This window comes from Peromyscus maniculatus, chromosome 7, assembly GCF_049852395.1.
Source record: "Peromyscus maniculatus bairdii isolate BWxNUB_F1_BW_parent chromosome 7, HU_Pman_BW_mat_3.1, whole genome shotgun sequence".
Classification (NCBI taxonomy): domain Eukaryota; kingdom Metazoa; phylum Chordata; class Mammalia; order Rodentia; family Cricetidae; genus Peromyscus; species Peromyscus maniculatus.
The window spans coordinates 121,773,678-121,788,298 of record NC_134858.1 but is presented as its reverse complement, the minus strand read 5'-3'; the positions used below and the strand labels follow the sequence as shown (position 1 = coordinate 121,788,298).

The 14,621-nt window shown below is 40.3% G+C and overlaps 1 protein-coding gene across 3 annotated transcripts in view; it reads left to right on the top strand.

Annotated features, from left to right (window-relative positions):
• Positions 1–14,621, top strand: part of Fyco1 (FYVE and coiled-coil domain autophagy adaptor 1) — an 88,692-nt gene that overhangs the window by 15,809 nt on the left and 58,262 nt on the right. For all 3 annotated transcript variants that reach the window (XM_076575547.1, XM_006990784.4, XM_042281923.2), the window contains exons 3-6: positions 2,061–2,167; positions 3,764–3,889; positions 10,891–10,997; positions 12,356–12,499. In XM_076575547.1, the coding sequence (XP_076431662.1) occupies positions 2,061–2,167; positions 3,764–3,889; positions 10,891–10,997; positions 12,356–12,499 (484 nt within the window). The remainder of the gene's footprint in view (positions 1–2,060; positions 2,168–3,763; positions 3,890–10,890; positions 10,998–12,355; positions 12,500–14,621) is intronic.

Sequence of the window (14,621 nt, the reverse complement as noted above, 5' to 3'; positions counted from 1 at the left end):
TTGTAGTCCTTCCCCATTGGAGAAAGGCAGGAAAAGGGAAACAGACAAAACCACAGCTAGACCTTGACAGAATAACAGCATTTCTGTGGACTGCAGAGTCCAAGTTTTACCCTTTTAGATGACTTCCCAAGGACCAGATTTTAGTAGAACTCTCACCCCCCAACTCTGCCTGGCTTGATTTTTATAATCCTCTGGAGTGCCAGCACATTTGTCACTGAGCTGTGCCTGCAGAGGTCACAGTGACACTTCCCTGACAGCCTAGAAATCCAGGTTCCTATCTGCTTAGACTAGACAAACAAGTACAAATCTTATAGTAAAAGCCTTTAGTCTGGGATACCTTTAGTGCGGTCCACAGTCTGCATCTGAGATCCAAAGCCCACAAGGTCTAACCCGTTTTCTCAGATTTGCTTTTTATAGTGCTTTGGGGCCTCATATTTTGTATGGTGTTTCATGTACATAAGACACTGCTGCCCATACATGTTACCGATAGTGACCTATGGAATCTTCTTGTTTGGTCCTATGAGGTAGATGCTGTTGCTGCTACTGTTTTTGCAGTGAAGAAAATAGACACAGTGGAGTATCTGCCTTTCTTACTATCACAGAACCAGTACGGAACAAAGCTTGGGGTTATACATCATCAGTCTTAGCTCGTGACCACATTAGACTTTCAGCTAAAATGTTTAGTGTTTTTTGTTTTGTTTAATCTATACAGACATATAGAGAAAATAAATGACAGTTTGGGCAAATCTGTGTTTGCCATTGGCCTTTAGAAGTTTCACCACAAGATAGTCTTCTCTATGTCACAGTGGCTAATTTTCAAAGAAAGCCTTATGAATCTATATTAGCCTCACAGAAATCTCACAGTTGATTCAGTAGTCTTGAAACCTACATCCTGTCACCAACCCAACCGACAAACAAGGGGAGCAAACTGTTCTCTGGAGAGGTGAAGGGACCAATGTCTGCTTCAGCTCTGCTGTTTGCCAACAGGATCTTAAGCTGAGTCTCTGGCCCCTACATACTTTAAATGTAAAATGGGGGTGATAATAAGAGATTTCTTGGATTCTATATCGTATTTAATTTTTTCATCTTTTCTCAGTGCTAAAACTAGAGTGCATATTATATAACATTTCAGGCTTATTGAAATAAGGCAGATACTCCATTAATGAAAAATACATGTGAAGGTCTGACCCCTCTTAAGCATCCAGTTAACAGAAACAGATATTGTTATCATTGTTACTGTTACTTGTACTTACTGATGCTCTGAAACCTGTATTCAACCTGTGCTGATAGGGTTGTAAGTGAACGATATGGTTTGTGCTAGAAGCTTGGCTCCCACTGTTGGAAAGAAATGGAACCTCTTTAGAGTCTAGTGACAGGTGATTGGGTCATGACCACCCTGAAAAGAACTCAATGCTGGTTTCACAGAGTCGTCTTTTAGGTATGGTTTAATTCCTGTGGGGACAAATTATAAAAGGGAACTTCACACTATTAAATACCAGAGACCACCATTTGGGGCCTCCAAAATTGATGCCTTGTTTTTAGGTGTGTTTCTTGTTTAACACACCCTTGCAGAGAAAGTATTGCCTTATTTTTCAACACATCTAACATGAATCTTAATTCCAGGGCTGCTAAAATGTTAAATAAATATTTTTACTTTGTGAATACCCAGTATTGGGTGTTTTGTTTTGTGACACTGCATGATTAATCCACATAGTAACTATTTGTTGACTGGCTGTGTATACATAGTGCTAGCTTGATGGTGGATCCACAGGGATGAATTTTAAAAAGTGTGCCCAGTCAGCAAGCTGTTGCAGTGTCTATGGGATCTTAGTACATTTTCACTCTCCTAACTGAAGTTATATCACTTGAATATTTACAAGTCATGTGTGTTTCTAAGGTGACCATCACTGACCACTTATCCTTGTGCTTCCTGTTGTTATTTCTGCTTTCTCAGACTTACTTTTCAGTACATCTAAGATGCATGCTAATTTAAGGGCTGTTAAAATGTAAAATAGACAGATATGTCTCTCTAGTCCTATGTTCCTGTTTTTGTCTTAAAGATGCAGTGACAGAACTAAGCAATGAATTTAAGGAAGGAGGAGAACCAATCACAGATGACAGCACCAGCTTACACAAGTTTTCTTATAAGCTTGAGTATCTTCTGCAAGTAAGTGGCTCCTGTTGTGTGTTGGTTTTGTCACAGTTGTCTCTTGTTCCCCATTTGAGTGACTTTTATCAGTTTCCAGGATGTGGTTCAGAAAGCACAATGGAACAATCAAGCCCTTGTGGTAAGACTAAGAGTCAGAACAGTCCCAAGAGCTCAGTCCTCCCTTATGAGTCAGGATGTTCTGGGAACTGAAAACATTCCTCTAAGATTTAAGCCATCTTAAGGCAAGTCACAGGCCTGTCCAACAAAGCTCTTAACTGTAGGGCAGGGTAGTTACTTATAACCTTTGAGAACTTGTTGAACCCTGTAGTTTGGTGTCTCACCCTTACAGACACACTATATGTACACAAGCCAGGTATAAAGGTGGTTTCCGAGAAAGCAGACTCTGGAAGATCATCAAGGCCAATTTCAGAGCCTTGCACATGGTTACTGTGTATATGGCTATTTATAAATCAGGGTTAGTCAAGCAAACAATTATTTTAACATTTTAATGGTGTAACTTTTGTGTCTTCTTAATTTGACTCAGACAACTCTGCTGATTTAGGAATCACATACTTTTGAAATAGGCAGGAAAGAAATGGACCTGCAGTCATTTTACCACAATTATATGAGGCATTACTGTTCTCCTGGGTTTTGTTTTGTGTTGCCTAGATTTGAAAATAGCACATTTGAATCTTGTTCCATAACCAGGGAGAAATTCTCTAGATGGTATAGAAAGATACCTACCATACTTTTTACAGTATCACATCCCACCAGAGAACAGAGGGTGAGAGAGCTGCTAGAAATAAAGACAGGCATGGAAGGACTTACCTTATGCCTCCAGCTGGTTCTTTGACACCAGGTGGTTATGAGGGTTTGCTTTGTTTGTTTGGGTTTTTTGTTTTGTTTTGTTTTGTTTTTTTACCTTTTCCAGTTAAGCCCATTTTGGTTTTGAATGTGAAAGTACTCAATACTGACATTCATTTGAATTTTTCATGTATTTTAACATAGTATTAACTCTTGAGAGTTGAGTAATGGATAAAATGTCATTACCTCAGTTCCCTAAGTTACAGCACAGTTAATACTCTGAATGTTGACATAAGACTCTTCACTTGAATTTCCTTATCACATTGGAGGTTTTCCACCAAACTATGGTAGTAACCCTTAAAATAAATCTTTCTCTTCTTCTTTTTTTCTTTTTATCACTTTCCTTTTATCATTCTTGCCTTCCTTTCATCCTCCTTTCTACCTTCCTTCTTTTCTTTTTCTATCAGTCAGTCACTCTAGTTTGCTATACTAGAACTACAACTCAGGCTTTGTATATGCTAGGCAAGTACCAAGAGATAGATCTTTTATGATAACTATTATTCCTAAATCTTACTAGTTAATATGACCTTGAACTGGTATTTATTAGCCTCAGTTTCACATCTAAAAGTTTGTGAATTAAAACACTCTTGTTTTGAGATTAAGATACTCGGGTTTGCCAATAAGTTAAAGTAAGAACAGCAAGAGGCCTCCCTCAGTGCCTGTCCCCAGGAAGCTAGTAATGTTTATTGTGTTAATGGAGCATGAACAACAGTGGGCTCAGACTTCCTCTCTGTTCCTTTCTTTGCTCAGTTTGATCAGAAGGAGAAGGCTAGCCTCCTGGGTAACAAGAAGGACTATTGGGATTACTTCTGTGCGTGCCTAGCCAAGGTGAAAGGAGCAAATGATGGGATCCGATTTGTCAGGTCCATCTCTGAGGTAAGCCAAGCCATGAAGGGAAGGACCACCTGTCTTCCATTGGCCTGCCTAAAGTTTCTTTGTGAACGCCTCTTCTACAAATAGCTAGATATAGCATGAAGTCTATGGGTGACCAAGAACCCAAGAAATCCAGTCCAGGCACATTGGGCACCTATTATATGATTCAAGCTCATGGAAACTACCTGAGTTTAGACTAAGCAGAAATGGTCAGAGTTCTAAATGTTACTTCCCAACTAGGCTATCCACACTGGAAAGTCTCTGTTCATGGTGCTCTTTGGAAGTGTGTAACACTGCCTCCCTCTTTAAAAAAAAAAAAAATCATTTTCTTTAGTTGCTAATTCGGGGGGCTTTGTTATGAATTATTCACATGTGGGAAAGGGTATTCCACTCATGCTGGGAACCATGCTGGCATGCTGCGCAGATGCATCGGCAGGCTGGGCAGATGTACGCCATGCAGTTATGGCCCTGGCAGCAGCCAGCAATTCACAACCCAGACGCTGTATGCACATAGTTTATTCTAATAGAGAGATGAAGAGAAAGTTAGAAAAGAGAGAGACAGCGAGAAAGAGGGAGTTCGAGGGGTGCACACCTTGTGGGAGGAAAAGCGAAAGAGAGAGAGGAAGGGGCAGAGTTTTTCCTTAAAAAGAGGCTTCTACATCAGGAGGCAGGGCAGCCCCAAGGGACGGGATTTCAAAGGGGCAGGATTTCAAAGGGGCAGGTCAGAATATTAACAGGCTTGCACAACAATTAGGTAAAGACATTGGCCATCATGCCTGATGACCAAAGTTTCATCCCTAGAACTCACATGGTTGAAAGAAAGAACAGACTCCTGCAGGTTAACCTCCCTACATGTGCCATGACATATACATGGCCTGGCATGTATACACACACACACACACACACACACACACACACACACACACACACAAAATGAATGAATAAATAAATAAATAAACCAGAAAAATTTTTAGAGTTTCTAGGCTACTTTTTCAGCAGTTTGCTCAGGAAACTTAGATTTGAAGTGAGGAGAGTAAGAATCTCAAGGATGTTCTTTTTTTTCCTTCTTCTTCTTCTTTTTTTTTTTTTTTTTTTTTTTTTGGTTTTTCAAGACAGGGTTTCTCTGTGTGGTTTTGGTGCCTGTCCTGAATCTCGCTCTGTAGACCAGGCTGGCCTTGAACTCACAGAGATCCAGCTGGCTCTGCCTCCTGCGTGCTGGAATTAAAGGCGTGCGCCACCACCACCCGACTCAAGGATATTTCTTATCATGCAGAGCTGCTAAGTAACTTCTTATATCTGGTTGGGCCCTCGTTCAGGAAGAGCTGAATGCCCTGGCTTTGACTTACTATAAACTTCTAAAAAAACACACAAACATATCATACCACCTACACACCCTTCTTTCTTTGTGAGATCTCTGTGCAGTTCCTTTAATCCATTTATCTTGGCTCCTTTGCACCAGAAACTAGAAGGTCCTGTGTTGAAGCCCATAGCAGAGTCTGCTCAGCACACCATTTTGTGAATGACTAAACCTCAGATGATTTCCCTCATACCTTTCTCCCATCTCCATTCCCAATGACTCTCTCCCTCTCTCATCATCCCAGTCAACCCAGAAGTGAAGCACATATACATGGGGAACAAGTGAACCGGAAATTTGAAGAAAGGTTAGAAAAGTTTGTGCATTTTGTCTTGTCAGCATCTCTGACAAGTATAGAAACACTTTAAAATCAGCACATAGGCTCTTTGGCTGGCCTCAAGGGCCACAGTATTAGAGTGTATTAGGTGTTCTAGCAATAGTGTTCCAGGCATACCATGGTGTTTCTTCTTATAGATGGAAACAGTATTAAGAACACTAACATCAAAGGCTCAGTGATTTCTACCAACTGCATCCTCTGACTCTGGGCAAGTCAGGAAAGGTGGCAGTTCTGAAGTTTTTGTCCTGTGTATATCTTTAATGTCACTGTGGTGTGAGTTGGTCTTGTGAGATTGGTAAGAAACTCAAGTTCATGATGTAGAGCAGTGTGTAATGCTGTATCAGGAATCTCTTCTCCCATTCCTCACCCATTGTACCAGCACTGAAGCCTTCAATTGTATGACTTTGGACAAGTAAAGTCTAACAGTAAGTTAGTCTTCATTCCTAGAATCATGAAGTGTTTTATAAAACAGTCTACTTTTTAGCTGTTTTTCTCCTCTCCTCATAATGTATTCATAACTTTTGAGGCCATGCAAATAGACTTCAAAGAAGTTAAGGAAGCTGTGTGCCGACTTCTGGCTTGCTCCTCTGTAGCTAGAGTTTTCCTGCCTTGCCCACAGTCAGGACAAATCTCTGTCACCCGCCAGTCCCACAGCCACTCAGACCCAACCAAGTAAACACAGAGATTTACTTATATTGCTTACAAACTGTATGGCCATGGCAGGCTTCTTGCTAACTGTTCTTATAGCTTAAATTAATCCATTTCCATAAATCTATACCTTGCCACGTGGTTCGTGGCTTACCGGCATCTTCACATGCTGTTTGTCATGGTGGCGGCTGGCAGTGACTCCTTCCACCTTCCTGTTCTTTCTTTTCTGCTCTCTGTTAGTCCCGCTTATACTTCCTGCCTAGCCACTGGCCAATCAGTGTTTTATTTATTGACCAATCAGAGTAATTTGACATACAGACCTTCCCACAGCACTCCTCCAGGTTTTAGTGGCATTGTAGGTGATTTCCCATGGGGCCCAGTTGTTTAACTATGGTTGAAAGCTCTGTTCTCTGTCTTGGAATGTTACTAGGTGGGAAAACTTCTATTCAGTTACCCTAGTACTCGGGTGTTCTTTGGGTCTTCAAGTGTGACTAGAATTTAATGGGTCATAGCATTTCTAGGAATCCTCAGGGCCTTTTGGAAAGGAGATAGCCATTTGGGCTAATCTATGTGAGCATGCTAGTAAGCCACTTCTAGAGGCTCAAAATGGGCTCTTCTGGGACTGTGTTTCCCTGAAGCATGTGGAGGCCAGCTCTGCTCTAGGCTCATGGCACAGTAGTCTGGTTTAAAACAGAAGCAACCCATGTTCCTTGCAGGTCTCCTGTCCTGTTGTGCTGCTGTTGTGTGCCTTTTTAACGTGGTGTATATGGGATGCTAAGAAAACCGGGAATTGAGAAGTGAAAGCTGACCTATGATATAAAACACTTTTTTTTTTTTAAATTACAAACTGTATGGCCTATGGCTTCAGCTTCTTTTTTTTTTTTCTTTAATTTTTATTTATTTATTTATTTATTTATTTTTCTATTATCAGCTTGATACAGTATAAATTCTTATTCTAATGGTGATAGTGAAATGTTTCATTGAGGCTTGCCCAGTAATTGAGTAAAACCAAAACTTATTATAAGCCACAGTCATCCTAGTGTCCCCCCTGCTATATAGCCTCCCTGGTTCTGTGGGCTGCAGTCTGCTTGTTCTTTGCTTTATATCTAGTATCCACTTATGAGTGAGTACATACCATGTTTGTCCTTCTAGGTTTGGGTTACCTCACTCAGGATGATATTTTCTAGTTCCATCCATTTGCCTGCAAATTTCATGCTGTCATTGTTTTTCTCTGCTGTGTAATACTCCATTGTGTATATGTACCACATTTTTTAAATCCATTCTTCAGTTGATGGGCATCTAGGTTGTTTCCAGGTTCTGGCTATTACGAATAGTGCTGCTATGAACATTGTTGAGCATGTATCTTTGTGGTATGATTGAGCGTTCCTTGGGTATATGCCCAAGAGTGGTATGGCTGGGTCTTGAGGTAGATCGATTCCCAATTTTCTGAGAAACCGCCATACTGATTTCCACAGTGTTTGTACAAGTTTGCATTCCCACCAACAGTGGAGGAGTGTTCCCTTTGCTCTGCATCCTCTCCAACATAGGCTGTCATTAGTGTTTTTGATCATGGCCATTCTGACAGGTGTAAGGTGGTATCTCAGAGTCATTCTGATTTGCATTTCTCTGATGATTAAGGATGTTGAGCATTTCTTTAAATGTCTTTCAGCCATTTGTGATTCTTCTTTTGAGAATTCTCTGTTTAGCCGTTTAGCCCATTTTTTAATTGGATTGTTCAGTATTTTGATGTCTAGTTTCTTGAGTTCTTTATATACTTTGAAGATCAGTCCTCTGTGAGATATGGGGTTGGTGAAGGTCTTTTCCCATTCTGTTGGCTGTCTTTTTGTCTTATTGACTGTGTCTTTTACCCTACAAAAACTTCTCAGTTTCAAGAGGTCCCATTTATTAATTGTTGTGCTCAGTGTCTGTGCTGCTGGTGTTATATTTAGGAAGTGGTCTCCTGTGCCAATGCATTCAAGAGTACTCCCTACTTTCTCTTCTATTAAGTTTAGTGTAACTGGATTTATGTTGAGGTCTTTGATCCACTTGGACTTGAGTTTTGTGCGTGAGGACAGATGTGGATCTATTTGTAATCTTTTACATATTAATATCCAGTTATGCCAGCACCATTTGTTGAAGATGCTTTCTTTTTTCCATTGTATAGTTTTGGTTTCTTTGTCAAAAATCAGGTGTTTGTATATGTGTGGATTAATGTCAGGGTCTTCAATTCTATTCCATTGGTCTGTATGTCGGTTTTTATGCCAGTACCAAGCTGTTTTTATTACTATAGCTCTATAGTAGAGCTTGAGGTCAGGGATGGTGATGCCTCCAGAGGTTGCTTTATTATACAGGATTCTTTTAGCTATCCTGGGTCTTTTGTTTTTCCATATGAAAATGAGTATTTTTCTTTCAAGTCTGTGAAGAATTGTGTTGGGATTTTGATGGGGATTGCATTGAATCTGTAGATTGCTTTTGGTAAGATTGCCATTTTTTACTATGTTAATCCTACCTATCATGAGCGTGGGAGATCCTTCCATTTTCTGATATCTTCTTCAATTTCTTTTTTTAGAGATTTAAAGTTCTTATCAAACAGGTCCTTCACTTGTTTAGTTGGTGTTATCCTGAGATATTTATTATTTGTGGCTATTGTAAAGGGTGATGCTAAAACATTTTTAAAGGAGATATGTAGTTACTTTCATTTGTAGTACAAAGGAAATATTTCTTTTCCTGAAAGACATTTACAAATCCCTTTAAAGTATGCAGCTAGCTCCCTTTATATATTATCATTTGTTCAGCTAATGAGCTCAAATGTTACCATTAAGAAGTTTTACTGTCATGTAGGAGGAATAAGGACTCGCTCCTGCTCTTAGAGCTTGCAGACAAGAGTGGTTTTGGGGGGCTAGAAAGATGGCTCAGATGGTTGAGAGCACTGGCTGCTCTTCCAGAGGACCCGGGTTCAATTGCCAGCACCCACATGGCAGCTCACAACTGTCTATGACTCCAGTTCCAGGCCTTCTGACACCCTCACACAGTCATACATGCATGTGAAATACCAATGAACATAAAATAAAAATAAATTATATAAAAAAAAAGAGTGGTTTTGTGGGCAGAGGTCTGATTAAATTCCACTATTACTCCAGTTTTAGGGTATGTCGATGGGTACCTTGCCTAGCTTTTCTTGGCTGCTCAGATGTCCCTGTTGTCCCCACTGAGCACTTTGTTCTCACCTCATTCATCAGAGGAGAAAGTGTTTGTGCATCTCTTGAGATAACTATTTGTAAGCATACTGTAGTGCTTTATATCAAATCAGTCTTCTGCCCACCTCCATTTCAACCGTTGTGACTATGCATGGAGAAATGTCTTATGGCTTCCATAGTTCATGAGGTTTCACGTCTTTTAAAATCACCTTGTATTATATTATTTCTCTGAGTCATCAGTAAGAATGACTCAAAGTAAGAAATATCTGAGTTAAAGGTGTGAACTGCTACTGGGATGTTTACAGCATAATTGGTGCCTTGGTGGCATGCCACTTACTTCCTGTCTCATTCCAGGGCATCTTAATAGTAAGACTCTTTTTTGACAAAACTACTGTCATCCCTCTCCTACCACATTCTGACCTTTAAGGGGCTAAGAGAGTGTTGGCCCTGCCTTCTCTACTCAGATCCAGAGCTTGTGCCAGTAGATACCTAGGGTAGATTCAGTGTATTTTGAATGCCTGACTGCTTCTGGGACTAATATATTAAGATTATGAATCTTAATTTTCAAACCAGTCTCAAGTGTCCTCTATTGCAGTTCCCTTTAATCCACTTGTCTTGGCTGCCATGTGCCCACAGCTAGTAAGGCGCTATATTGCAGCCTCATTACAGAGTCCACCCAGCTTACTGTAAGTATGCTGTAAATGACTAAACCTCAGATGGATCCCTTTATGCTTTTAAATAGTTTTGTCATAATCATCATTGTAGAGTTGTAGACATCTGGGCTACATTTTCTATGACATTTACTTCCAGGTGACAAGATTTCCTGAAAAGCCCTATTCTCATCCATAGCACATTGACTAAATGCAATGAGTTGGCTTATCTGAAAAGAAACCAGCCCAATTAGGAAAGCATGAACAGATACATGGGGGTTTGGTGGTTTTATGGAGACAAAGGAGACTGTTATACATCTGGCAAAACCTTTGCACAACTCCACTCTTTCTGCTCGTCCCCATTCTACACATGTTCCAACTCTCTCCCTACCCCCTAGTAATTTGGGCCCAGCACCAACCAAGTTTACTATCCCTTCTTCCTGTAGCTTCTATGTGAGAAGCCATTCAGTTACGTCCAGGTTTCACACCTTACTCCAAATTAAATCAGGGAGTTTCCTGTCTGACTCAGAGATTCTAGTAGGAAGAAGAGCAAGAGTGACTCCATTCAATGTACAGGTGTTTGATTCTCATTCATATATCTTCTCATGTTTGCAGAGGGTTCTCAGATAGAGGCCTGAGATAAGCCCACCCACTTCAGGTTTCAACCTAGAGTGACAGTGCCAGATGTTTTGTGTCCTTTGATGGGTATAAGGGCTGCCAGTGTCAGAGTAGCGCCGGATGGCATGTTCTGTCCTATACATGGCCTTTTGCTAATCCTCCATGAGGCAGGTGTTTATCTCGATGTAATTTGTTTTCAGCTCCGAACATCTCTGGGAAAAGGCAGAGCTTTCATTCGCTACTCTTTGGTGCACCAGAGGTTGGCAGACACTTTGCAGCAGTGCTTCATGAACACTAAAGTGACCAGGTAATTGCAAGACTGTGCTGGGCTTAATCCCATACCACCAAGGAACAGAAATTATGTCAACCAAACCAGAATGTCGGTGGCAGGTGCCTTCAGTTTCTTTTACAGCCATTATTCATTGTACTTTCTACTAGTCTTTGAGCATGTAGGGTAAATGTGGTAAAGAGGGGGAAACACTGATTTTCTCTAGTTCTCTCATGTGCTCAACTGTGATACTAGAGCTGAGCCAGATCTCTTAACTCCTGATGCCAAGTCTTTCCCTAATGAGTGGTGGCTCATTGAAGCTAGTGTTTTTTTGCTTCCCAGAAGAATTGCCTGTGGTTCTCCTTTACTCAGCCTGGGCCCCTACCTGCCACAGAGCCACTACCCATCAGCAAGCATATCATGGCTCCTTGGAGACTGAAGGGCAACTGCTATGAATCCAGGTTGCCCATATGTCAGCCTTTGTATCTCGTAAATGCTACAGCCTCACCAGGAAACGGAAGGAGAGAGGCGGGCCTGAGTGAGTGAAGGTAAGGGAGCATCAGATTAGGAGCTGCAGATCTGGGGCCCACCAGCTGAACCTCATTGGATTGCCCAGCATTTTTTTTTCTATTTCTGCTCTGCCTCTCCCTAGGTATTTGAGTTAATGAAAGAAAGGACTTTTGAAATAAAAAATAACAGGCAGATGTTTATCTTTATTTTGTCACTTTTAAGGCTGATTCACATTCTTACACATGTGACAAGCTTATGAGTTAAAAACATTTGCACATTTGATTTGAAGAGTATATTGTTGTAGGTATTTGGTTAAAGACTGCAGTAAACATTTCAGCATCACAGACCACAAATATGAGCCGAGTAATTCTTTAAACCCATTAGTACTATCTTTTTAACTTCTTATTGCTTCATGTGAAATGGATAAACCACAATAACAGTGTGTATATAACATTTCTGGATAGACATTTGTTCCTTGGCTTTTAATGTCTGAACAGAAGTTAAAAGTGAGCCTAGTGTGTCTTGTTGGATTCTGTGAAAGGAATAAAAGCTGAGGTTATCTTCTCCAAAAGAACTGCCCTGTCTCCTATAGTTGCCCTTTCTTGGCAAGTCACTAAGATTTAAGTATCTCAAATTCTTTAGAGGAAAAGAGATATTATATAAATAATAAACATCCAGATCATTGCAACAGTTTCTTTGAAGCAAAGAAAGCTTATTTGAGAACCCATGGTCCAGCAGTGAAAGATAAAATGGTTTGCTTGTTTTCTGATTTAGTAACATGAGTTACTGGATTTGATGAGGTAGAACCACACAGGACAATCTTGAGTAGATTCATTCTTTGCTTATTCTTGTTTCTCCTCAATTCACATAGTGTATGTTTTCTGCAGTGACTGGTATTATGCAAGAAGCCCCTTTCTGAAGCCAAAGCTGAGCTCTGACATCGTGGGACAATTATATGAGCTGACTGAGGTTCAGTTTGATCTAGCATCAAGGGGCTACGACCTGGATGCCGCCTGGCCGACATTTGCCAGGTACTTTGGGAAATTGCTTTTTTTAAAAAAAAGTAAAGGAAAGAGATGTTCAACGTTTTGAAGATAGCTACCCATCTGCCTAGCCATTTTGCTTGCTCAGGAAATTACATATAGCTTCACAATTATTTTTTTCTGCCTTCCCCATTTCTTTATTCATTTATCTCAGTATTGACTCTGGTGAGGGGGTTGTTGGTGGTGGGTTTTTGTTTTTGTTTTGAGGGGATTGTTTTGTTGTTGTTTGGTAGATTACATTCTGCAGTTATTTATGACCTTAACTTACCCATATTTGTCCAGTGGGAGACCTTTCAGGCTAATACTTGTAGGGTTTCTTTCTTCTATATGATACATTCTTTTTTTAAGAAATAAAATACTATAGATCTAACTAAGACCCCACCTTTTTGCTGTCTTTTTCCTTCTTCCTTTCCAGAAGTAAACACAGCACCATGATTGAGGCATGTCAATAGCAAGACTTTATTTTCACTATATGCATATGTAACCATAAATAGTTTATGATAATGTTATGTATATTTTCAAAATGTTATGCACAATGAATCATGAAAAAGCTATTAATTCATACTTGCCTTTTTCATTTCATATTGTTTAGTTTTACCTGTGTTTACACTTGTGGTTCTATAGCTGTAGGAGTGAAGCAACTTTGCCCATCTCCTTGTGTATTCTATGACAGATTTCATGCAGGAGTAGTTGTGATATAGACTATTTATTTCACAAGCTCAAACTATTCAGATCATCCACAGTGTAGAATATTCTACTGCATGAGTAACCATCACCAGGTGTGCCACCCTCTGGTGGAGTTAGGCTTATTCCACCTTTCCACAGTGATAATGTACCAAGAGTTTCCTTCCTCCATCCTCACACCACACACACACACACACACACACACACACACACACACACACACACACACACACGCGTGTGTGTGTGTGTGTGTGTGTGTGTGTGTGTGTGTGTGTGTGGTTGTGCGGCACTCTTGACTAAGGTCCTTGCTAGGTTGAGAGGGCTAATAGGTTTGACAGTTCAATAACTGTCACAATGTTCCTGTGAATTGAGAGTTATCATATAAGCCTCTATATTTCAGACCCACACCATCCAGTAGAACTTTATTCAGTAAAGGAGACTTTGTATATAGTTGCCCTGTCCAGTATGTCCACATGAACTGCAATCATGACTTTAGCCACATTGTAGATGAACCTCTCAGCACAGTGGGACTTTTTTTAAAAACTAGGTTGAATGTTGCTTTTTCCTCATTGGCAAATAGTCTGTGACAGGCACCTAAAACTCAAAGAAACAACCAAAAATTGGAAAATGTATCTACTTGGGATTTTTTTTTTTTTTTGGACAGTGGGAGAAAGCATTTAAATTCATTTGTTTATATGTGTGTATATGTGAGTACATGCATGTGTGTATGTGCATGTGCATAGATGTCAGAGGAGAGCACCACTCTATTACTCTAGTCTTTTGAGGCAAGGTATCTCCCTGAAGCTGAGGCTCAAGTTTTCTCCTCTAAGCTAGAAGCCAGAAAACCCCAGTGATCTCCCTGTCTTTACCTTTCTTGGAGATGGGATTTCAAGGGTATCTGGGACACCTGGTTAGTTACATAGATGCTGGAATGCAAAAGCCAGCACAACAAGCATTCTTAACTGCTAGGCCATCTCTAACCCCACACCATGATGTTTAAACTACAGCAATGGAGTACCTGCCACAAGCCCATGGAGATCTGCTCTTGGAGAGAAGTGTTATGTTTTCCTCTTTATGCTCCATCAAGGAAAGAGTACTCCTGCATTCATCCATTGTTTACTGTAATGCAAAACCCGAAGCAGACTAACTTTATAAATAAAAGACATTTCTAGTCTGAGGACATGGCTCAGCAATTAAAAATGCTTCCTGCTTTTCCAGAAGACCCACGTTCAAATCCCAGAACCCATGTCAGGCAGCTTACAACCACTCCAGCTTCAAAGAATATGGTATTCTCCTCTGGCCTCCCCCTCACACATACACCACACATAAAAATAAATCTTTAAATTTAAAGAAAGAATCTGTAAGTCTTCCTTTTAGGAGGAAAAAAAAAAGAGGGTAGTTTGTTTAGTTCACAGTTTTAGAGGCT